Source organism: Passer domesticus, chromosome 34 (genome assembly GCF_036417665.1).
Source record: "Passer domesticus isolate bPasDom1 chromosome 34, bPasDom1.hap1, whole genome shotgun sequence".
NCBI classification, from domain to species: domain Eukaryota; kingdom Metazoa; phylum Chordata; class Aves; order Passeriformes; family Passeridae; genus Passer; species Passer domesticus.
The window spans coordinates 2,084,152-2,108,185 of record NC_087507.1 but is presented as its reverse complement, the minus strand read 5'-3'; the positions used below and the strand labels follow the sequence as shown (position 1 = coordinate 2,108,185).

General features: G+C 64.7%; 2 protein-coding genes across 4 annotated transcripts; both read left to right on the top strand.

Annotated features, from left to right (window-relative positions):
• The first annotated feature begins 684 nt into the window (after nucleotides 1-684).
• On the top strand, nucleotides 685-6,198 carry LOC135288646 (sphingosine 1-phosphate receptor 2-like). 2 transcript variants are annotated; one of them, XM_064402014.1, is made up of 2 exons: nucleotides 685-732; nucleotides 3,469-6,198. In XM_064402014.1, the coding sequence occupies exon 2, from the start codon at nucleotides 3,525-3,527 to the stop codon at nucleotides 4,566-4,568; it is 1,044 nt and encodes a 347-aa protein (XP_064258084.1). In that variant the 5' UTR covers nucleotides 685-732; nucleotides 3,469-3,524; the 3' UTR covers nucleotides 4,569-6,198. The 2 variants fall into 2 exon arrangements, with proteins under 2 accessions (XP_064258084.1, XP_064258085.1); XM_064402015.1 differs by lacking the exon at nucleotides 685-732 and adding an exon at nucleotides 2,173-2,244.
• A 341-nt stretch (nucleotides 6,199-6,539) lies between these two features.
• LOC135288644 (patatin-like phospholipase domain-containing protein 6) lies at nucleotides 6,540-23,668 on the top strand. 2 transcript variants are annotated; one of them, XM_064402011.1, is made up of 36 exons: nucleotides 6,540-6,625; nucleotides 8,356-8,418; nucleotides 8,554-8,604; nucleotides 9,129-9,204; nucleotides 9,308-9,390; nucleotides 9,471-9,571; nucleotides 10,012-10,164; nucleotides 10,900-11,059; nucleotides 11,694-11,774; nucleotides 12,111-12,239; nucleotides 12,322-12,402; nucleotides 12,504-12,612; nucleotides 12,700-12,786; nucleotides 12,870-12,967; nucleotides 13,276-13,488; nucleotides 13,743-13,820; nucleotides 13,929-14,134; nucleotides 14,594-14,725; nucleotides 14,799-14,922; nucleotides 14,998-15,111; nucleotides 15,452-15,527; nucleotides 15,613-15,753; nucleotides 16,196-16,259; nucleotides 16,328-16,496; nucleotides 16,749-16,931; nucleotides 17,021-17,139; nucleotides 17,393-17,549; nucleotides 17,872-17,988; nucleotides 18,068-18,137; nucleotides 19,119-19,235; nucleotides 20,568-20,716; nucleotides 21,409-21,561; nucleotides 21,906-22,022; nucleotides 22,439-22,535; nucleotides 22,720-22,811; nucleotides 23,170-23,668. In XM_064402011.1, the coding sequence occupies exons 2-36, from the start codon at nucleotides 8,386-8,388 to the stop codon at nucleotides 23,248-23,250; spliced, it is 4,011 nt and encodes a 1,336-aa protein (XP_064258081.1). In that variant the 5' UTR covers nucleotides 6,540-6,625; nucleotides 8,356-8,385; the 3' UTR covers nucleotides 23,251-23,668. The 2 variants fall into 2 exon arrangements, with proteins under 2 accessions (XP_064258081.1, XP_064258082.1); XM_064402012.1 differs by lacking the exon at nucleotides 19,119-19,235 and adding an exon at nucleotides 18,715-18,831.
• Nucleotides 23,669-24,034: the final 366 nt, after the last annotated feature.

Below are 24,034 nucleotides of genomic sequence, written 5' to 3'. Positions count from 1 at the left end.
TTGGGATTTTTAAAATTTTTTGGGGGTTGTGTGTGTGGGGGGGAGGGAGGGGCCCTTCCCAACCCCCCCTCCCCAAATTCACCGCACCCCCCCCCCCAGCCCCCCCCAAATTCCTCCCGGGACGAGCCGTGGGAAGTCGGGGAAGCTTTTCCAGCTGTGAAAAATTCCCCTCCCGCCCCAAAAAAAATCCCCCAAAATTGAGAAAAAGCTCCCAAAATCCTCCCGGGGGAAGAAGAGCCGAGGGGTTTGTGCCCCCCCCCGCCCACCAGAATTTTGGGGGCGTCACCGACCCAAAAGTGGGGGACACACGCGGGGGGGTTGTTCTTTTTTTTTGTTTTTTTTTGTGTTTCTTGGTGTTTTTTGGTGATTTTTTTTTGTGTTTTTTGGTATTTTTTGGTGTTTTTTGTGGTCCCCCTCCTCACTTTGGGGGGTCCCAGCCACGTGGGGGGGGGACACACACGGGGGGGGGGTGTTCTTTTTGGTGTTTTTTGGTGTTTTTTGGTATTTTTAGTGGGTTTTTTAGTGTTTTTTTTTGGCGGTTTTTGCTGTTTTTTGGGGTTTTTGTGGTCCCCCTCCTCACTTCGGGGGGTCCCAGCCATGGGGGGGTCGGGGTCACACGGTGGCCTCGCCCCTCGGGGGGGGTGGCCCCGGCCCAGCCCCGCCCCCCCCGCCCCCGCGCCCCCCCCCCGCTCACGCTGGAACCGGGACGGGCGCTCAGCGCTGCCGGGACCGGTAAGACCCCCCCCCAAAAAACCCCCCGAGCCCCCCCTTGCCACCCCCCGGGGGTCTCCTTCGCCTCCCCACCCGCGTCCCCCCCGAATCGCGACCCCCGGGATGGCCCCAAGCGCGGGGGGGACATCGGGGAGGGGTCCCGGGCTTTGGGGGGGCGGCTCGGGGGTCTCCCCAAGGCCGGGGGGGACACATCGGGGTGTCCCCGGGGTGGGGGGGGGGTTCAAGCGCCACCCCCACGGGTGGGGGTCCCCCTCGTTGTCCCCCCTCGTTGTCCCCCCCTCGTTGTCCCCGGCCCGCCCCAGATGTTTCGGCCGCGCCAACATCTGGCTCGCAGCTGGGGGGGGGGTCGTGTCCTTGGGGGGCACCTCCGGGGGGGTCCCCAAACCTTTGAGGGTCCCCAAACCTTTGAGGGTCCCCAGAATCGCCACGGGGACAGTGGCCGGCCGGGGGGGGAGTCCCGCCGTGTCCCCCCACGTGCGGGTCCGGTCGCGGGGGGCTCGGGGGGTCTCAGGGGGGTCTCGGGGGGGGGCTCGGGGGCCCCTCCCGCCCGTGGTGGGCGCCGCCCCCGCGGCTAAACCCGGCTCTAAGCTCGGCTTTGTCCGCCCTGATCCAATTTGCTCCGGGATATTTCGGGATCCAGGCGCCCCCGGTGACCCCCCCGCCGCCCCCTCCCCTCCCCCCCCAGGGCCGGGGGGTCCCGGGAGGGTCCGGGGATGGATCCGGGGATGATCCCGGCGGGACCCCCGGCTCGGGATCCCGGTGGGAGTCCCTGGGGTGGGACCCCAGCCCGGGTCCCGGGGCTGGATCCCAGCTCAGGATCCCGGGGCGATTCCCGGTTCGGGATCCCGGGGCGATTCCTGGGGCAATTCCCGGGATAAATCCCGGAGCAATTCCCGGTTCGGGATCTCAGCTCAGGATCCCGGGGCCAGTTCCCGGTTTGGGGTCCCGGTTTTGGGTCCCGCTGCGGTTCCTGGGGCACAATCCCAGCCCCGGATCCCGGGACACGGTCCCAAGGCGGTTCCCAGTTTGGGATCCCGGTTTGGGACCCCGGTGCCGCTCCCGGTTTGGGATCCCGGGGCCGTTCCCGGTTTAGGATCCCGGTTTGGGATCCCGGGGCCGCTCCCGGTTTGGGATCCCGGTTTGGGATCCCGGGGCCGCTCCCGGTTTGGGATCCCGGTTTGGGATCCCGGGGCCGCTCCCGGTTTGGGATCCCGGGGCCGTTCCCGGTTTAGGATCCCGGTTTGGGATCCCGGGGCCGCTCCCGGTTTGGGATCCCGGTTTGGGATCCCGGGGCCGCTCCCGGTTTGGGATCCCGGGGCCGTTCCCAGTTTGGGATCCCGGTTGGGGACCCCGGGGCCGCTCCCGGGGGTCCCGCCGCCCCCGGCCCCGCCCGTTCCCCCCGCTGGCTCCGCCCGGGGCAGCCCGAGCCGGGGGCGGGCGGCCGAGGGGAAGGGGAAGCGGCGGATGCTCCGTGCCGGTTCCGACCGGGACCGGCGGCTCCTACCGGCACCGGTACGAGGGTCCGGGGGGGAGCCTGGAGGGGTCCTGGGGGGTCCCGGGGCGGCGGGAGCCAGGGGCGGTGTCCCGGCACCGGGCGCGGCTGCGCGAGGCACCGGGCGGTGGCGGGACGGCACCGGGGGCTCCGGGACGGCACCGGGACGGTACCGGGGACTCCGGGACGGCAGCGGGGGCTCCGGGACGGCACCGGGACCGCTCCGCAGCGGCACCGGGGAGCTCTGGGACCGGGACGGCACCGGGGGGAGCTCCGGTACCGGGACCGCTCCGGGACAGCACCGGGGAGGCTCCGGGCGTGCACCGGGGCGGGAGGGCTCCGGGACGGGACCGACACCGGTACCGGGACGGCTCCGGGACCGGGGGGGGCTCCCGGTCGGTGCCGCGGCCGCCGGGGCTCCCTCCCCCGCCACGCCGCCCCGGCCCTCGGTCCCGTCCGGAGCCCTCGGGGGTCCCGCACCGGGAGGAACGGGGCGGGGGGGGGCCCTTACCGGGGGTCCCGTCCCGAAATCTGGGGAGAGGGGACACGGGACAGGGGGCCAGGGAGCCAGCGGTGACATCGCCCGGTGTCTCCACCCCTCCAGCACCCCAGGGCGCCCCGCCCAATTCCCCACGGGCTGTCACCTCCTGCCACCCAGTGTCACCTCCTGCCACCCTGTGTCACCTCCTGCCGCCTGGTGTCACCTCCTGCCACCCGGTGTCACCTCAGGCGCCGCCCGTGCCTCGATTTCCCCCAGATGTGCGCCCAGATGTGCCCCCCCCACCCCCGTTCCCCCACTGCCCCTGGGCCGCGGGTGACGGCCCTGTGGAGGGACACAGGTGACAGCAGGTGTCACCTGGGTGACACCTCGGGGTGTCCATGGTGTGACAAACGGGGTGTGACACCGGCTGTCACCCCGGGGTGTCCCTGGTGGCACAGAGGTGACAAACGGGTGACATTGCTGTCCCCAGCAGCCATGTCCAGGTGGCGCTGAGGCTCGGGTCACCCCGGGGTGTCCCTGGTGGCTCAGAGGTGACAAACGGGTGACCTTGCTGTCCCCAGGAGCCATGTCCTGGTGGAGCTGTCACCTCTGTGTCACCAGGGTCTCCTTGGTGGCTCAGAGGTGACAAACGGGTGACATTGCCGTCCCCAGCAGCCATGTCCAGGTGGCGCTGAGGCTCGGGTCACCCCGGGGTGTCCCTGGTGGCTCAGAGGTGACAAACGGGTGACCTTGCCATCCCCAGGAGCCATGTCCCGGCGGCGCTGAGCCTCGTCGTCGCCGCCGCCCCCTGTCACCACCATGGGGAGCATCTACAAGGAGTACTTCAACCGCGACAAGATCCGCGAGCACTACAACTTCACCAAGGGCGACGGCGAGGGCGCGGCGCCCTCGCGCTGGGTGGGCTCCGTCCTCATCGTGGTCCTGTGCTGCGTCATCGTCCTGGAGAACCTGCTGGTGCTGGTGTCCATCTGCCGCAACAAGCGCCTGCACCTGGCCATGTACATCTTCATCGGCAACCTGGCCGCCTCGGACCTGCTGGCCGGCACGGCCTTCATGGTCAACACGCTGCTGTCGGGCAGCACCACCTTCAGCCTGACGCCCGTGCAGTGGTTCGTGCGCGAGGGCACGGCCTTCGCCACGCTGGCGGCCTCGGTGTTCAGCCTGCTGGCCATCGCCATCGAGCGGCACGTGGCCATCACCAAGGTGAAGGTGTACAGCAGCGACAAGAACTGCCGCATGGTGCTGCTGATCGGCGCCTGCTGGGTGATCGCCGGCGCCATCGGCAGCCTGCCCATCATGGGCTGGAACTGCATCAGCGACCTGGGCGACTGCTCCACCGTGCTGCCGCTCTACTCCAAGCGCTACGTGCTCTTCGTCACCACCATCTTCACGCTCATCCTCATGGCCATCGTGGGGCTCTACACGCGCATCTACTGCATCGTGCGCTCCAGCCACGCCGAGATCGCCTCGGCGCAGACTCTGGCCTTGCTCAAGACCGTCACCATCGTGCTGGGCGCCTTCATCGTCTGCTGGCTGCCCGCCTTCATCATCCTCCTGATGGACGCCTCGTGCCCCGTGCGCGCCTGCCGGGTGCTCTACAGCGCCAATTACTTCTTCGCCTTCGCCACGCTCAACTCGGCGGCCAACCCGGTGATCTACATGCTGCGCAGCAAGGACATGCGCGGCGAGTTCCTGCGCGTGCTCTGCTGCCGCCGCCCGCAGCCCCCCGGCCGGGCGGGGGTCCCGCTGCGCACGTCCAGCTCGCTGGACAGGGGCCCGGCCGGCCCCGCGGCCGAGCTGCCCACGGCGCCGCTGACCCGCGAGTGCACCACCTCCGTGTGAGGGTCTGGGGGTGATGCTCGGGTGGTTGGGGGGGGGTTTTGTGGGCAAGGGGGGCCGGTGGGGGGTCAGGGGACACGGCGTGGATGGCCCGTGGACACCCCATGGACATCCTGTGGACACCCTATGGCCTCAAGACCACCCCGTGGATACTCCATAGGTACCCCAAGGCCACTCTGTGGACACCCCATGGACATCCTGTGGACACCCTATGGCCTCAAGACCACCCCGTGGATACTCCATGGGTACCCCAAGGCCACTCTGTGGACACCCCATGGACGTCCTGTGGACAGCCCACGGCCTCAAGACCACCCTGTAGATACTCCATGGACACCCCACGGCCTTGTGGACACCCCAGGGCCACTCTGGGGACACCCCACGGCCCCAAGGCCACCCTGTGGATACTCCATGGATACCCCAAGGCCATCTCATGGCCGCAAGGCCACCCCATGGACACTCCACGGCCTCGTGGACACCCCAGGGCCACTCTGGTGACACCCTGGTGACATCCCAAGGCCACCTCATGGCCCCAAGGCCACCTTGGGGACACCCCATGGCTCCATGGACGTCCCATGGACATCCTGTGGACACCCCACGGCCTCGGGGACACCCCAAGGCCAGCCTGGTGACACCCCATGGTCACCCTAGGGACATCCCAAGGGCACCCCAAGGCCCTACGGCCACCCTGGGGACACCCTGGTGACACCCCACGGCCACCCCACGGTACGAGCGGGGCGGTTCCCCCGCGGTTCCCCGGTACGGACGCGCTCCTGGCCCCGCCGGGGCTGTCCCCGTGTTGTCCCCGTTGTCCCCGCGGCGCTCCGTGTGCCCGGACACGCGCGGGGCCCTTCCCACGCCCTGCCCGCGCCCCGGGGCCACGGCCGGACCTGTCGGGCGAGTCCCGGGGCCCCTCCCGGCCCGTGGGCGGCTCCCGGCGCCGGGACAAACCCGGGATAAACCGGGATAAACCCGGGATAACCCCGGGGGGCTCTGGGGACCCCCACCCTCCGGGCTCTCCCCCCGCGCTGGCGCGAGGGGCCGGGGGCTCCTCCCAGAGCGGCCGGACCCGCCGGGATCGCCCCCGAAACCCCCGGGATTTGCCCCAAAATCCTCCCCGCGTTGTATTAAACAAATTTTTTTTTTTTCCCAGCTGTTTCCCCAAGTTTTGGTGGCGGTGGTGTGGGGGGGATTTTTTCCCAGTGGGAATTTTGGGAAGATGGGGTTGAGCGTTTCAGGCTCAAGGGGGGGGCAGTAGGAGACCCCTCCCCTGTCCCCAGCGCAGCGCTCTGTCACCTCCCCTGCCCCAAAAACCCCGATTTGTCCCCATTTCCTCCCTGGTGGGGGGAAGAGGAAATGGGGGGGGGGTTTGGTTTCCTGTCCCCCTCCCCCGTGGGTGACCTTTGGGGACAGGGGATTCCCGGGGGGACACGGGGGTGGCACCGCGGGGGTGGCACCGGGTGACACCCCGGGGTGGCCACGGCCCGGCAAAAGTGACACTGGCTGTCACCCCGCGGTGGCCAGAGGTGACACTGGCTGTCACCCCGCGGTGGCCAGAGGCGACAGCGGCTGTCCCCGCCCTCGGGGACAAGGTGGCAGCAGGTGCCACCCCGGGGTGGCCGCAGCCGGGCAGGGCCGTCCCCCTCCATCCCGCCGCGATTCCCACCGAGGTGTGGCCGCCTCTCAAATCTGGGGTGTCCCCCCAGTGTCCCCCTCCCCATTTTTGGGGTGTCCCCCCCTTGGGAGTGTCCCCTCCCCATTTTTGGGGTGTCGCCTCCTTCCAGCCCCGCCACCCCCAAGATGGCGCCGGGGCGATCCCCTCACGGCCCCGCGCGCCCGCGCTGTCGCTCTGAGTGACGTCACGCCCCTCGCGCCACACCACACATGGCGCCCGGCCGCGCTGATTCCCCGCGGTTCGACCTTCCCAACATGGCGGCGCGGCCGCGACGTCTTCGGCTCTGCTCAATGACGTCACGCGGGAGGCGGGGCGGCCTTAAAGGGGCCATGACCGCGCGGGGGCCGCGGCCGCCGCCAGGGCCGGAGCGGGGCGAGACCGGCGGCCGGTGAGGGGGGGCCGGGGGGTCCCGGGGGGCCCGGGGGGGCTTTACCGGGGGGAGAGTGAAGGTTTGGGGGTGGGGGGGCGGGTCTGAGGGCAGTGGGGGGGGGGGGGCAACGGGGCCTGAGGGGGCAACGGGGCCTGGGGGGGCAATAACGGCCCTGGGGGGGCAATAACGGCTTTAGGGGGGCAATAACGGGCCGGGAGGGGCAGTAACGGGCCGGGAGGGGCAATTGATGGGCGGCCAATTAAGATGGAGCAGGTAAATAATTAATGAGAGGGTAATAACGGCCCCCCGGGGGGGGGGCAGTAAGGGCCTGGGGTGGGGGGTGATTTGTGAGGGGGCAGTTAAGATGTGAGGGGGGAAATGAAGCCGTGGTGGGGGTAATAACGGCCCCGGGGGGGCAATAACGGTTGTGGGGGGAATAACGGGCCTGGGGGGCAAAAAAGATAAAGGGGGGTAATAAAGTTGGGGGGTAGTGAAGATAAGAGGGGGAAATAAAAATAGGGTAGTAAAAATGGGGGAAATAAAGATAAGGAGGGACAATAAAGGTAAGGGGGGCAGTAAAGATAAGGAGGGCAATAAAGGTAAGGGGGGCAATAAAGATAAGGGGGGGCAATAAAGATAAGGGGGGGCATTATGCCTGAGGGGGCAATTTGGGGTCAGAATGGGGAAGGGGGCAATAAAGTTTGGGGGGGGCAATAAAACCTAAGTGGGGGCAATCTGGGGGGGCTGTTGGGGACATTGGGGGGCAGTTGTCACCCCGAGGGGCCCCGGGGGTGTCACCAGGCCCCGGTGGCATGGGGGGGGGTGCCACGTGCCAGCCTGGGTGCCGCTGTCCCCTCCCCGGGGTGTCCTTGGGGAGGACAGGGGGACACCGGGGGGGGTGGCAGGGTGACAGCGGGGACACAGCAGGGCGGTGGCACTGACGGGGTGACAACAGGCACGGGTGACATGGCCCGGTGGCCCTGGCACGGCGGCTGCTGCTGGCACGAGGGGACGGCTCCTGTCCCCAAGGGAGGGGACACCCGCGTCCCCTCGGGCCATCGAGTGCTCTGGGGACACCCGGGGTGCCCTTGCTGGGAGGTGGCACCTGGGTGTCACCCGCTTGTCACCGCGCGTCCCTCGGTGCCACCGCGTGGCACTGACTGCTGCTTTTCCCCATTTTCCCCGTTTCCCCCATTTTTTCTAATTTTCCCCCCTTTTTCCCGTTTTTCCCCATTTTCCCCATTTCCCCCATTTTTACCCATTTTTCCCATTTTCCCCCATTTTTCCCCATTTCCCCCCATTTTTCCCATTTTCCCCATTTTTCCCTGTTTTTCCCATTCCCCGTTATCCCCATTTTCGCCCGTTTTTTCCTGTTTTCCCCTGTTTTTCCCATTTTTCCCCATTTCCCATTTTTCCCCATTTTTCCCATTTTTCCCCATTTCCCATCTTTCCCCATTTTTCCCCATTTTCCCCATTTCCCCCATTTTTCCCATTTTCCCCTGTTTTTCCCATTCCCCATTATCCCCATTTTCCCCCATTTTTGCCCATTTTTCCCCGTTTTCCTGTTTTTCCCATTTTCCCCCATTTTTCCCATTTTTCCCCATTTTTCCCCATTTTCCCCATTTCCCCTGTCTCCGATTTTTCCCCATTTCCCATTTTTCCCCATTTTTCCCATTTTCCCCATTTTCCCCATTTTTCCCCATTTTCCCCATTTTCCCCATTTTTCCCGTTTCCCCGGTTTCTGGCAGGATTCTGGACGGCCACAGCCCCCCCCGGCCATGGGGCAGAGCGAGTCGCAGCAGCAGGCCGAGGTGGGACACGTCCCTGTCACCCCGGTGTCCCCAGGGCTGGTGACACAGGGCTCAGCTGTCCCTTGTCCCTGTCCCTGTCACCCTGGTGTCCCCAGGGCTGGGGACACAGGGCTCAGCTGTCCCTTGTCCCCGCAGGGCTCGGCGCTGAGGGGGCTGCTGGCCGTCTTCAGCAGGGAGCGGCTCCCGGTGAGGGTGGCACTGCTGTCCCCGTGTCCCTTGTGTCCTTGTGTCCCCAGGGACAGTGTTCCCATGTCCCCTGTGTCCCCAGTATCCCACTGTCCCCACGTCCCCAGTGTCCCTGTGTCCCCGGGGACAGTGTCTCCATGTCCCCAGTGTCCATGTGTCCCCCGTGTCCCCAGTATCCCTATGTCCTCAGTGTCCCCATGTCCCCAGGGACAGTGTCCCCATATTCCCGGTAATGTCCCCATACCTTAGTGTCCCAATGTCCCCATGTCCCAATGTCCCAATGTCCCCATGTCCCCATGTCCCCATGTCCCCTTGTCCCCAGTGTCCCCCATGTCCCCATTGCTGCTCAGCATGCCCTGAAGGGACACACCTTTGTCCCCTGGGGACGTGTCCCTGTCCCCAACACAGCCACGCCCCTCCCACCCTGGCAGCGCCATCCGTCATCCCCTGTGCTTGTCCCCATGCCCTGGGGGACCCCGGGGACAGGGTGGGGACAAGCTGGGGACACCCTTGTCCCTCCGCAGGTGCTGGGGACCATCCTGGGCCTCGCCGTGGTCGCCATGGCCGCCGCCGCGCTGGGCTGGTGGCTGCGCCTCAAGAGTGAGTGCCACCCCCGGGCTGGCGCTGGGGACGGGGGCGACAGCGCCGTCCCCTCACACCGTCCCCTCACGCCGTCCCCTCCGTGTCCCCTCGGTGTCCCCAGAGGTCCCCGCGCAGGAGCCGCCGCGCTACCGCTTCCGCAAGCGGGACAAGGTCCTGTTCTACAGCCGCAAGATCATGCGTAAGGTGACCCTCGGGGTGGCAGCGGGGGTGGCCCCGGGCGGCCGCAGCGGGTGACACCGTCCGTGTCCCCCCCGCCCTGCCAGGTGTCCCAGTCCACCTCGTCGCTGGTGGACGTCAGCACGGCCAGCGGCGCCGCGCGGCCCCGCAGCCGCAAGAAGCTCAAGGTGCTCAGCATCGCCAAGAAGTGAGCGGGCAGCGGGGCCGGGGTCCGGCTGTGGGGTCGGGATCTGTTTGTGGGGTCGGGATCTGTTTGTGGGGTCGGGATCTGGCTGTGGGGTGGGGATCTGTCCCTGGGATCTGGCTGTGGAATTGAGATCTGTTTGTGGGGTCAGGATCTGTTTGTGGGGTCGGGATCTGGCTGTGGGGCTGGGATCTGGCTGTGGGGTGGGGATCTGTCCCTGGGATCTGTCTGTGGAATCGTGATTTGTCTTTGGGGTCTGTCCCTGGGATCTGCCAGTGGGGTCAGGATCTGTCTGTGGGGTCGGGATCTGTTCCCATGTCCCCGCCGTGTCCCCTCGCTGTCCCCTCCGTGTCCCCACGCTGTCCCCGCCGTGTCCCCTCGCTGTCCCCCCACGCTGTCCCTCGCTGTCCCCGCGGTGTCCCCACGTGTCCCCGCTGTCCCAGGGTCTCGGCCAGCTTCCTGCGCATCCAGAAGGAGCCGCCCACGCTGCAGCTGAAGGAGCCGCCGCCCTCGGTGCTGGAGGCCGACCTGACCGAGTTCGACGTGGCCTCGTCGCACCTGCCCTCCGAGGTGCTCTACATGCTCAAGAACGTGCGGTGAGCGGGGCGGCCCGGCCTGCGGGGTCGGGATCTGTCCGTGGGGTTGGGATCTGTCTGTGGGATCTGTCCGTGGGATCTGTCTGTGGGATCTGTCCGTAGGGTTGGGATCTGTCCGTGGGATCTGTCCGTGGGGTTGGGATCTGTCTGTGGGATCTGTCCATGGGGTCGAGATCTATCTATGGGGCTGGGGTCAGCCCATGGGGTCAGGATTGTCCATGGGATCAGGGGTCTGTCCTTGGGCATCGGGATCCATTTATGGGATTAGGGTCCATTTATGGGCTCAGAATCTATCGATGGGCTCAGAATCCATTGATGGGATTGGGATCCATTGATGGCATTGGGATCCATTGATGGCATTGGGATCCATTGATGGGATTGGGATCCATTGATGGGATCAGGATCCATTGATGGGGCCAGGATCTGTTTATGGGGTCAGGATCCGTTTATAGGATCGGGATCCGTTTATAGGATCGGGATCCATCCCTGGGGCCAGCACTGGACCACAGGGATCGAGCTCCACCCTTGGACACTTCTGCAAGGGGGCCCCTGCGTGCCCCTCTCCACGGCATGTGGGGCAGGTCCCCGTGTCCCTGCTGTCCCCATGGTGACATGGCTGTCCCTGTGTCCCTGTGGTGACACGGCTGTTCCCATGGTGTCCCCGTGGTGTCCCCGTGTCCCTGCTGTCCCCGTGGCGACATGGCTGTCCCTGTGGTGACACGGCTGTCCCCGCAGGGTGCTGGGGCACTTTGAGAAGCCGCTGTTCCTGGAGCTGTGCAAGCACATGGTGTTCCAGCAGTGCCAGCAGGGCGAGGACGTGTTCCGGCCCGGCCAGCCCGACAGCAGCATCTACGTCCTGCAGGAGGGCAAGCTGGAGCTGCTGCTCACCGAGACGGTGCGGGGACACCGGGGACACGGGGACACCGGGGGGTGTGGGGACATGGGGACACCGGGGGACACGGGGACACTGGGGACACCGGGGACACGGGGACACCGGGGGGTGTGGGGACATGGGGACACCAGGGGACACGGGGACACCGGGGGATGTGAGGACACCTGGGGACATGGGGACACCTGGGGACATGGGGGACGCCCGGGGGGACAGCCCACAGCCCGCCAGGGATATCCAGGAGATGGCCAAGGACATCTTGGGGACAGCCAGGGGACACGTGGGGGCACCCAGGGATGTCTGGGGAACAGCTCAGGGAGAGATGGGGACGCTCAAGGACATCCAGCAGACACCCTAAGGACATCCAGGGACACACAGGGGATTCCTGGAGACACCCAAGGACACCTGGGGGACACCAGACACAGTCAGGGACACTCCAGGGGCATTCAAGGACACACAAGGACACCCAGGGGACACCTGGGGACATTCAGAGACAGTTGGGGACACCCTGGAGACAGCCCAAGGACACCCCAAGAACATCAGAGGGCACTCAGGGAGCAGTCAGGGGACACTCTTGGACACCCAAGTGACACCAGGGGACACCTGAGGACACCGGGGGACACGGGCTGTGTCCCAGCAGGACGGGAAGGAGACAGTGATGAAGGAGGTGTTCCCTGGGGACAGCGTGCACAGCCTGCTCAGCATCCTTGACGTCATCACGGTACCGGCCATGTCCCCAAAGCCTTGGGGACACCGCGGGGGCTGTCCCCAAACCCTGCCACGCCCAGCTGGCATGTCCCTAGTGCCCCCTAAGCTCAGGGGGTGACTGTCCCCAGCCCACCCAAGCTGTCCTTAAACCCCTCCAACGCAACCGCGGTCATCCCAACCCCAACCACGACTGTCCCCAAATGTCACCAGCTGTGCCCAAACCCCTCCAGCCCAACCATGGCCACCCCAAACCCCACCGTGGCCACTCCAAGCCCAACTACCCAAACCCCCAGTGCCACCCATGGCCGTCCCCGGTCCCCTGTGCCCCCTGACCCTGCGGTGTCCCCAGGGCCACCAGCGGCCGTACCGGACGGTGTGCGCCCGCGCGGCCGAGGACTCCACGGTGCTGCGCCTGCCGGTCGAGGCCTTCTCAGCCGTCTTTGAGAAGTACCCCGAGAGCCTGGTCAGGGTGGTGCAGGTGAGCCGGGCTCCGGGGGACCCCCGGGAGGTCCCTCGGGGTGGCAGGGGACCCACGGTGGCCCTGTGTCCCCCTCCCACAGATCATCATGGTGCGGCTGCAGCGCGTCACCTTCCTGGCCTTGCACAACTACCTGGGCTTGACCAACGAGCTCTTCAGCCACGTGAGTACAGGCTGAAATTCGGGGTGGGGGTCCTGGGCTGGCTCGGCTGCCTCTGATGTCCCCCCAGCCCCTCTGATGTCCGTCTGTCCCCAAACCTGCAGGACATGCAGCCGCTGCGGCTCTTCCCGCAGCCCGGCCACGCCGCCCGCACCAGCCCCGTCCGGCACGGCAAGCGCGGCCTGGGCAGCACCGACGAGGGCCGGGACAGCGGTGAGGCACCGGGAGGCTCCTGAGACCCCCACCCCGAGCAGTTCTGGGGTCTCCACGCTCAGTTTTGGGGGGGGTCTCATCCCGCAGCCGAGCTGATGAAAGCCGCCGGCCTGGAGGCGCCGGTGCCGCCGCCGCTGCTGAGCCGCTGCATCTCCATGCCCGTGGACATCTCTGGTGGGTGCCAGCCCTCCCAGGGGCGCGGCTGTCACCCAGGGGTGGCTCTGTCCCCGTTTGGTGACCCCCGTGACCCCGCCCAGGCATCCAGAAGGCTCCGCGCTCCGATTTCGACATGGCCTACGAGCGCGGGCGCATCTCGGTGTCGCTGCAGGAGGACAGCACCGGCGCCTTCGGGCAGGTATGGGGTGGGGTTTGTGCTGAATCCCACCCGAATCCCACCCAAATCCCGTTCTGAATCTCACCCCAAATCCCACCTAAATTCCACCCAAATCCCACCCCAAATCCCACCCCGAATCCCACCCTGAATCCACCCCAAATCCCACCCTGAATCTCACCCCAAATCCCACCTAAATTACACCCAAATCCCACCCTGAATCCCACCCCAAATCCTGCCCAAATCCCACCCTGAATCTCACCCCAAATCCCACCTAAATTCCACCCAAATTCCCCCTAATTCCTACCCAAATCCCCTCCAAACCCCCCCAGGTGTCCCAGGAGCCCAAGGAGCGCAAGTCGGTGACGCTGGAGGAGCAGCCCTCGGGGATCTACCACTACAGCTCCTGCGAGGAGGACACGGCCTCGGGGACAGGGACAGGGACAGGGGCAGGGCCGTGTCCCTTTGGGCCCTACCAGAGCCGCCAGACCAGCGACATCTTCGAGGAGGCCAAGCGGGAGCTCATCAAACTCATGAAGATCGAGGTGAGGGCGGCCAGGGGGGTCAGCAGGGCTTTGTGGGGTCAGGATGGGTTCCTGGTGGTCCCTCGTGGCTTTGTGGTGGTCTTAGTCACCTTTATGGTGGTCCCCCATCACTTTGGGGTGGTCCCTGTGACTTCGGGGTGGTCCCCAATTGTCGCTTTGTGGTGGGTTCCCATCTGCTGATGGTGGCCTCCACGGCCTCCTGGTCATCCCATCCCCTCGTGGTGACCCCACAATGGTGCGGCTCTCCTTCCCAGGACCCTTCTCTCCTCAACAACCGCGTCCTGCTCCACCATGCTAAGGGTGGCACGGTCATCGCCCGCCAGGGGGACCAGGTGGGTTTTGGGGACCTTGTGGTGGGGCAGAAACAACCCCAGAACCAGAACACCATGCCGTGGTCGTGGTGGTGGGACCTGCCAGGTGACAGGGGACATTTCTGGCAGGACGTGAGCCTGCACTTCGTGCTCTGGGGGTGCCTGCACGTGTACCAGCGCATGATCGACAAGGAGGAGGACGTGTGCCTGTTCCTGACGCAGCCTGGTGAGCTGGTGGGACAGCTGGCCGTGCTCACCGGGGAGCCCCTCATCTTCACCATCAAGGCCAACCGTGACTGCACCTTCCTCAAGATCTCCAAGTCCGACTTCTACGAGTGAGTCCGTGTCCTTTGGTGTCCTCGAGGGGCCACCAGGGCCTGGTGTGGGTGCGTCCCCATCATCTCGTGGTGGATCTCCATTGCTTTGCGGTGACCTCGGGGATCCCACATCTCCTTGGGGTGGTTCCCCATCACTTGGGGTGGTCACACCTCTCTTTAGAGTGGTTCCTCATCATTTGGGGTGGTCCCACATCTCTTTGGGGTGGTTCCCCATCACTTTGGGATGGTCCCACATCTCTTTTGGGTGGTTCTTCATCACTTTGGGGTGGTCGCACACCTCTTTGGGTTGGTTCCACCACCAGAACATCTCCCCAGGGAACGTTCCCTGCCCCATGGTGGAATTTCGGGACATCCTGAGTGAGGCCACCACGATCCCCTCCTCCCTGGGGTGCTCTGTGGGGTTCCCCACCTCAGGGGGGACATCTTGGGGTCACCAGGGTGCCCTGTTTCCCTCAGGATCATGCGGGAGCAGCCCAGCGTGGTGCTGAGCGTGGCCCACACCGTGGCCGCCCGCATGTCGCCCTTCGTGCGCCAGATGGACTTCGCCATCGACTGGATGGCCGTGGAGGCCGGCCGGGCGCTCTACAGGTGAGTGGCCACAGCCAGGTGTCCACCCCAGCTCGGGGAGGGCCACCAGGGCTGCCACAGGCGCTGTCCCCAGGCAGGGGGACAAGTCGGACTGCACCTACATCGTGCTCAACGGGCGGCTGCGCTCGGTCATCCAGAAGGGCAGCGGCAAGAAGGAGCTGGTGGGCGAGTACGGCCGCGGGGACCTCGTGGGCGTGGTGAGTGTCACCCCGGGGACGCCTCGGGGACAGCGCTCAGACGTCCTCGGGTGGCTCCACGGCCTTGTCCTGCAGGTGGAGGCGCTGACGCGGCAGCCGCGGGCCACCACGGTGCACGCCGTGAGGGACACGGAGCTGGCCAAGCTGCCTGAGGGGACCCTCAACAACATCAAGCGCCGATACCCACAGGTACCCCCGGGCGTCCCTCGGGGTGTCCCCGTGTCCCCATGGCCTGGCTGGTGGCTGTGACTGTAATTAAAACCAACTTCAATTAAGCTGTTGGAGGAGGAGAGTGGAGGAAGGGGTGGTAGCATCTGAGGTCTTGAAAGATGGGTGGTGGTGGCACGTGAGGTCCTCAGGGGTGGGGATTGGTGACACTTGAGGTCTAGATGGGTGGGGCGTGGTGGCACCAGAGCTCTCCAAGGACAGGCAGTGGTGGTGGCACCCAGAAACTGCTGCAGGACATGAGTCTGGGGTGTTGATGAGTCTCTGCCATGTCCTGGGGCCATCCTTGTCCTTGTCCCCACAGGTGGTCACCCGCCTCATCCACCTCCTGAGCCAGAAGATCTTGGGGAACCTCCAGCAGCTCCGCGGGCCCTTTGCAGGTAGGACCTGGGGACAACGGGGCGGCCTCTGCGGGGCTGGTGGCCGTCACCAGAGCGGTGTGTCCACTCCTCTGTGTCCACCCAGGGCCTGGCCTGGGCATGGCCTCCAGCTCGGAGCCCATCAACCCCACCAGCAACCTGTCGACGGTGGCGGTGCTGCCCGTGTGTGACGAGGTGCCCATGGCGGCCTTCACGCTGGAGCTGCAGCACGCGCTCAACGCCATCGGTGAGTGACCAGGGACACCGACCGTGGCAGTGACCGTCGGGTCACGGCATCCTGGTGGCCTGGGGTGGTGCTGGTTGCAGCCCCACAGGGTGGTCTTGGCTGTGGTGGGCACCATGAGGGTGACGGTGGCATGGTGGCAGCCATGGCATGGTGACCATAACGTCGTGGTGGCCACAGCATGGTGGTGACCATGGATGGCGTGGTGACCACAGCATGACAGTGACCGTGGCACGGTGGTGACCACAGCCCCGTGGCATGGTGGCAACCATGGCATGGAGATGACCACAACCCTATGGCACGATGACCACAGCACAAGAGTGACCATAGCATAGTGGTGACCTGGGCATGGAGGTGACCACAGCCCCATGGCCTGGAGATGACCACATCCCCATGGCACGGTGGTGACCATGGCCTGGAGATGACCCCATCCCCACCTCTGCAGGCCCCACGCTGCTCCTCACCAGCGACATCATCCGCGCCCGCCTGGGCTCCTCGGCTCTGGAGAGGTAAGGGCGGTGGGCAGCGGCGTGGCCACGGCCCCCAGGCCGCTGCTGACCGCTCGGTGCCCCGGCAGCATCCAGGAGTACCGGCTGTCGGGCTGGCTGGCGCAGCAGGAGGACCTGCACCGCATCGTGCTCTACCAGACCGACTGCACGCTGACCCCCTGGACGCTGCGCTGCATCCGCCAGGCCGACTGCGTGCTCATCGTGGGGCTGGGCGACCAGGAGCCCGCCCTGGGCGAGGTGGGACAGGGGACAGGGACAGGGACATGGGGGGCGACCAGGAGCCTGTCCTGGGTGAGGTGGGACAGGGGCGTGGGGGGACAGGGACATGGGGAATGACTAGGAGCCCGCTCTGGGGGAGGTTGGACAGAGGACAGGGACCTGGAGGTGGGACACAGGAACACGGGGACACAAAACACGGGGACACATCCCAGCCCTGGGGTTGTCGCAGCGCTCCGGCGGTGACACGGCCCCATGCTGGTGCCACCACAGCTGGAGCAGATGCTGGAGAACACGGCGGTGCGGGCGCTGAAGCAGCTGGTGCTGCTGCACCGCGAGGACGGCGCCGGCCCGGCGCGCACCGTCGAGTGGCTCAACATGCGCAGCTGGTGCTCGGGCCACCTGCACATCCGCTGCCCACGCCGCGTCTTCTCGCGCCGCAGCCCCGCCAAGCTGGTGAGCGTCCCCTCCCCGGGCAGCCGGCCCCTCGCGGGGGGTGGCCGCTGTCACTGTCACTGTCACCGTCACCCGCGCTGTCCCCGCAGCGGGAGATGTACGAGAAGGTGTTTGAGAAGAGCGCCGACCGGCACAGCGACTTCTCGCGCCTGGCGCGCGTCCTCACCGGCAACACCATCGCCCTGGTGCTGGGCGGCGGTGGCGCCAGGTGGGACATGCCCCTGCCTTGTCCCCCTGTCCCATGTCCCCCTATCCCCATGTCCCTGTATCCTGTGTCCCTGTGTCCCCATGTCCTCATGTCCCCCTGTTCCCATGGCCTGTGTGTCCCTGTCCCCATGTCCCTGTCCCCCTATCCCCATGTCCCTGTATCCCGTGTCCCCCTGTCCCCACGCCCTCCTCCCACCCCCAGGGTGCCCCCAGCCCCGGGCTGATCCCTGTTTTCCCTGGACTCTCCCCGCCAGGGGCTGCTCGCACATCGGGGTCATCAAGGCCATGGAGGAGTCGGGGATCCCCATCGACCTCGTGGGGGGCACCTCCATCGGCGCCTTCATCGGCGCGCTCTACGCCGAGGAGCGCAGCGCCGTGCGCACCAAGCAGCGGGCACGCGAGTGGGCCAGGGTGGGTGACAGGGACACGGCCAGGGTGGGTGACGGGGACACGGCCAGGGTGGGTGACGGGGACACGGCCAGGGTGGGTGACAGGGACATCCCCACCCTAGGGACCCCCTCAGCCTGTGCCCAGCTCTGTCCTGCTGGTTCTAACCTGGCCTCTCCCTGTTCTTCTTCCTCTTGCTCTTCTTCCCTCTCCTTTCCTTCTCCTCCTTCTTCTTTGTTCTCTTTTCCTGCTCTATTCTCTTCTCCCTTTTCCTCCTCTTTCTTAATTTCTTTCCCGCTCCTTTTCTCTTTCTGTTTTTCTTCCTCCTCCTCCTCCTCCTCCCCAGTGCATGAATTCCGTTTTTGAGACCGTGCTGGACCTCACCTACCCCATCACCTCCATGTTCTCGGGCTCGGCCTTCAACGCCAGCATCAACCGAGTCTTCCAGGACAAACAGATCGAGGTGTGTCCCCCTCAGATGTCCCCCCCGGACCCCTCCCCGATGTCCCCACGGTGTCACCCAGCCCGTGCCGTCCCCGCAGGACCTGTGGCTGCCCTACTTCAACGTCACCACGGACATCACGGCCTCGGCCATGCGGGTGCACACGGACGGTGAGAGCTCCCTGGGGACACGGTGGGGACAAGGGGCAGGGGTGGCATCCTGAGCCCCCAGGAGCTGCTGTCTCCCCCCTTGGGGACATCAGCAGGGCGGGGAGGGGACAGCTGGGGCTGCACGAGGCGCTAACACCGCTGCTGACCACTAACCCCAGTAACCCCCTGTGCAGCATGGGGACACGGTGGCAGTGCTGGGTGGGGACACGGCGGTGACGGTGGGGACATGGAGGCGGTGGGGTCCTCCTGGTGGTGGTGGGGACGTCACGGTGGTGTTGGAGACGTGGTGGTGGGGACATCATGGTGGTGGTGGGGCCGTGGTGGTGGTGGTGGGACCATTGTGGTGGCTGCCCCTCGTCCTCACCCGCTGCTGGAGCTCACCTGGGACATTGAGCCGTCCACGGCCACCCCGCTGCCCGTCCCCTCTGCTGGCCTCTAACGCCCACTAATCCCCGCTGACCCCTCTAACCCAGCCCCCTGCCCACACTGCTGGCTGCCAACGTCCCCCTGTCCCTCTGTCCCCCCTGGTCACCCCCGCGGTCCCCGGTGGCCGTGACCGTGTCCTCTCCGTCCCCAGGCAGCCTCTGGCGCTACGTCCGAGCCAGTGCCTCCTATACCCCCTACCTGCCTCCGCTCTGCGACCCCAAGGACAGCCACTGGCTGGTGGACGGCTGCTATGTTAACAATGTCCCAGGTCAGCACCTCGCTCGCCGGGGCCACCCCCCAAAAAAACCCACAAAACACCAAAAAACCCCCCAAAAACCACCCCAAAACCACGTCCAGAGCGTCCACACCACCGGTCAGGGTGCGCCGGGGTTCCTCTGCCCGCCACGGGGCCGACCCGTGGGGCGCAGACGCATCCTGGCGCGGGCAGGGCGAGCGGCGAGGGCGGGTGCCGGGGCGGCGCCGGCGCTGACGGCGTTTCCCGGTTCCGTTCCCGGTTTCCCGGTCCCGGTGCCGTTCCCGGTTCGGCCAGCGCAGGCTCGCTCTGGCGCTACGTGCGCGCCAGCATGACCCTCTCGGGGTACCTGCCCCCGCTCTGCGACCCCAAGGACGGAAACCTCCTGATGGACGGGGGGTACATCAACAACCTGCCAGGCAAGTGCGGCCGCTGCGGCACCGGCGGCACCGCGGGCGCGGGGCGGGGGCTCAGCCGGCGCACGGACGGACAGACGGACGGACGGACACAGCCAGGGAGGAGCGGGGACGCCTCTCGCTTGGTTTGGCGGCGTCTCGGTGGCGTTGATGGGCAAGGGATGGCTGGCTGTTGTCTGGCAGGGTTTTTTTCCCTGCGTCGGGTGGTTTTTCCAGAACGTTCCATGGGTTTTTATGGTCGTGGGGACTTCTGTCTTCCATCTTCTCCTGGTGGTTTTTCCATTCTGGGCAGCTTTCCAGAAGGTCCCATGGGTTTTCATAGACAGGATCCATCCGTCTTCCATCTTCTCCTGGTGGTTTTTCCGTGCCAGGCAGCTTTCCAGAACGTTCCATGGGTTTTCATAGACAGGATCCATCCGTCTTCCATCTTCTCCTGGTGGTTTTTCCATGCTGGGTGGTTTTCCAGAACATTCCATGGTATTCCATGTGCAGCATCCATCTTTCATTGCCTCTTGATGCCTTTTCCATGCTGGGTGGTTTTTCCAGAACGTTCCGTGGATTTTCATGGTCAGGACCCATCCACCTTCCACCTTCTCCTGGCGTTTTTTCCATGCCAGGCAGTTTTTCCAGAACATTCCAGGTTTCTTCATGTGCAGGATCCATCTTCCATCCCTCTTCCATCATCTCTTGATGTCTTCAATGCTGGTCAGCCTCTTGGGGCGGCTCCACCCGGTGTCACCTCCTGCTGTCACCTCCTGGTGTCACCTCCTGGTGCTGGTGTCCTTTCCCGGGTGGTTTCCATCCTTCACCTGCCTCGGTCTCCATCCTGCGCCGTCCCTGGGTGTCCTCGGTGACCTCCTGGGCCACCTTTACCTGTCACCGTCCATCTCTGGACGTTCCCACCTCCAGGTGTCCTCTCCATCCTCCTCCACCTCCCTCCATCTCTTGATGTCCTCTCCAGGCTCCTCCAGGCCTCTTTCGGCCATTCTGTGTCACCTCTGGTGGCCTTGGGAGGTCACTCTTGTCCCCTCCACCTGCTGGGGACCTTCCTCCATCCTGCAGCTTCATCACCACCATGTTGGGTGATAACTTTGGGCTCCTTGGGTCTGAAGCCACCTTCCTCCATCATCATCATCATCCCTTGATGTCCCCCAGGACCTTCTCCATCCTCCTCCCCCACCGAGCTATCTCTGCCAGCTTGTCCCCTGGTGTCCCCTGATGCCACCCCCCCTTCCCATGTCCCCTCCTGGGGGAGACCTCCACCCTCCACCCCTCCCCTGGTGCCCCCTGACGCCGCTGACCGCCCGCCGTCCCTCTGTCTGTCCGTCCCTGCAGCCGACATCGCGCGCAACATGGGCGCCAAGACGGTGATCGCCATCGACGTGGGCAGCCAGGACGAGACCGACCTCTGCAACTACGGCGACTCCCTGTCGGGCTGGTGGCTGCTCTGGAAGCGCCTCAACCCCTGGGCCGAGAAGGTCAAGGTGAGAGCGTGGGGTGGCCCCGGCGGGGGACAGCGGGAGGTGGCACCAGGGGACACCAGGGGACGAGGCCAAGCTGGTGGAGATGGCTCTGGGTGGAGGAGGATGGAGAAGGTCCTGGGGGACATCAAGGGGTGATGATGACGATGATGACGATGATGATGATGACAATCATGATGGTGACAATGACGATGATGATGATAATCATGATGACAATATGATGACGATGACAACAATGATGATGACGGTGACAATAATGATAATAATGACAATGACAACGATGATGATGACAATGACGATGATGACGATGACAATGACAATGATTATGACAATCATGATGATGTCAATGATGATGATGACAATGACGATGATATTGATGATGACGACAATGATGACGATAACGATGACAATGATAATGACGATGACAATGACGACCATTACAATGATGAGGATGACAATCGTGATGATGTCAATGATGACAATGACAACGATGATACTGATGATGACAATGACAATGGCAATGATGACGACAATAACGATGGCAATAATGATAACGACAATAACAACAATGATGATGATGACGATCATGAGGATGACAATCATGATGATGACGACAATGATGACGACGACAATGACAACGATGATGATGAGGATGACGAGGTGCTGGGCACGTCCCAAGTGTTGTGTCCCGGCAGGTGCCGGACATGGCGGAGATCCAGTCGCGCCTGGCCTACGTGTCCTGCGTGCGGCAGCTCGAGGTGGTCAAGTCCAGCTCCTACTGCGAGTACATCCGGCCGCCCATCGACCGCTTCAAGACCATGGACTTCGGCAAGTTTGATGAGATCTACGTGAGTCGGGGCTGGGGGTGGCTCGGGGGCGTTGGGCTGGGGGGCTGCAGACGTGGGTTGGGGTTCTTCGGTCATTGTTGGGGTTTTTTGGCCATTGTTGGGGTTCTTTGGCCATTGTCAGGGTTCTTTGGTAATTTTTGGGGTTCTTTGGTCATTGTTGGGATTCTCCAGCCATCACTGGATGTCCTTGACCATCCGTTGAACGTTCTTGGTTCTTGACCGTCACTTGGGTGTCCCTGGTCATCACTGGGGTGTCCTGGGCCATCCCGGGGGTGTCCAGGCCACTGTCCCCTGCCCACTGTCCCCTGCCCACTGTCCCCTCTCCCCTGTCCCCTGCCCGGCAGGACGTTGGCTACCAGCACGGCAAGGTGGTGTTTGAGGGCTGGAGCCGCGGGGACGTCATCGAGAAGATGGTGAAGGACCGGCGCTCGGCCGACTTCTACGAGAGCAAACGCATGGACGTGAGCCTGGGGACACTTGGGGACACTCGGGGACACGGGAGGGACACGGCAGGACATGGAGGGTGGTGGCTCACTGGGGACCTGCCCTGGGCCACCCTGGGAGGGGACTCCCCAGCCTTGTCACTGTCCTGTGAGGGGTGTCACCTCTTGGGTGACCTTCCTGTCCGTGCCACCCTGTTCCTGTCATCCTGTGTCCCCCTGCTCCCTGTCCTGTCCCTCCCTTTGTCCCCTGCCCCACTGGTCCCTTCCGTGTGCCACTCCTGCCCCCTCTGTCCCCTGCAGGTGCTCAGGTGTCCCCTGAGGTGCTCACCTGTCCCCTCCCCTGTCCCCTCGGGTGCTCACCTGTCCCCTGTCCCCTCCCTTGTCCCCTCAGGTGCTCACCTGTCCCCTCACCTGTCCCTGTGCTGTCCCCCCAGGTGCTCACCTGTCCCAGTGCCGGGTTCACGGACCTGGCTGAGATCGTGTCGCGCATCGAGCCCGCCCAGCCCTACCTGTCCGACGGCTACGGCGACGGTGACAGCGGGGACAGGGAGGGGACAGGGGCAGGGACACCCTGGAGTGGCAGATCTGGGGCTGGGGGTGGAGATCTGAGGCTTGGGGGCTGCAGTTTGGGGCTGGGATTTGGGTCTGGGGGCTGGCATTTGGGGTTTGGGGCAGGGATTTGGGTCTGGGGGCTCACCCCACGCCCCCTCCCCAGAGGAGTCCGATTACCTGACCGAGTACGAGGACGAGGGCCCGGAGTCGCTGCGGGGCGAGGAGGACGCGGCCGAGTGGGGCAGCCCCGAGGCCGTGAGTGACCCCAAAACTGGGGACCCCAAAACCCGGGGGGACCCCAAAACCCAGGGAGACTCCAGAGAACAGGGGGGACCCCAAAACCCGGGGGGGGGGGGACACCCCAAAAAGGGGGGTGGGGGGTGGCACCACGAGGACTCCAAAAATGGGGTTTGGTGCTTTTGGGGTTTTTGGGGTCCCAAGGGGGTCTGGTGGCCTTGGGGACAGCCTGGATCCCACAGGGTGTGTGTCCTGTGCTGTCCCCACGCCAGTGTCCAGAAAATGTCCCCAGTGTGTCCCCAACGTCTTCCTGCTGTCCTCTGTGTGTCCTCAATGTACCCATTGTGTCCCCAACGTGTCCCCGATGTCCCCCCAGGAGGAGGAGAAGTCCCTTCGGCACCGCCCCAGCACGGCCGGGACCCCCCCACCCCCCCCCGCGGACCCCGACGGATTCTGAGGGACCCCGGAGGCACCGCCCCTCCCCCCCCGCGCCCCGGGGGTCCCCAACGTCCCCTCCCCCACCCTGGGGGTCCCTGCCCCGCCCCCCCCCCCCCCGTTCTGGCACTTTCCCACGGGGCTCAGGACCCCCAATGTCCCCCCGTGTCCCCCCCTGCCCGGGGTGAGGCTGGGGAACCCCGATGTCCCCTCGGTGTCCCCAATGTCCCCCCAAATGTCCCCAATGTCCCCCGGCACTGTTGCACTGTCCCACCCCCCCGGCCGGCCACGGGGGGGCGCTGCTGTAAATTTTCTTTTTTTTTTTTTTTTCTTTTTTTTTTGGTTTTGTTTTTTAACGGTTCTTACGGAAATCCAGGCCGGCTGGATGGGAATTGGTTAATTATCGGTTAATTATTGATTAATTATTGGTTAATTATTGATTAATTGTTGATTCGTGGAGTCTTGTTGCGCCGGTTCGGGGAATTTAAAAATAAAATTTGCCGGTGGTGAGGGGGGGATGGGAATGGGAACTGGGAATGGGAAAAATGGGAACTGGGAATGGGAAAAATGGGAATTGGAACTGGAATGGAAACTGGGAATGGGAACTGGGAATGGGATTGGGAACTGGACTAGGAAAAATGGGCTTTTTTTTTGTTTAATCCTCAGTGTTTGGGTTTAATTCCTGAATTTTTATGTTTAATTCCCCGTTTTTGGGTTTCATTCCCAGTTTTTGGGAATTTTGCATCCACAGCCCCTCCCCCAGCCCCTAAATCCATGATATTTTTACTTCCCACCGTTCCCTTATT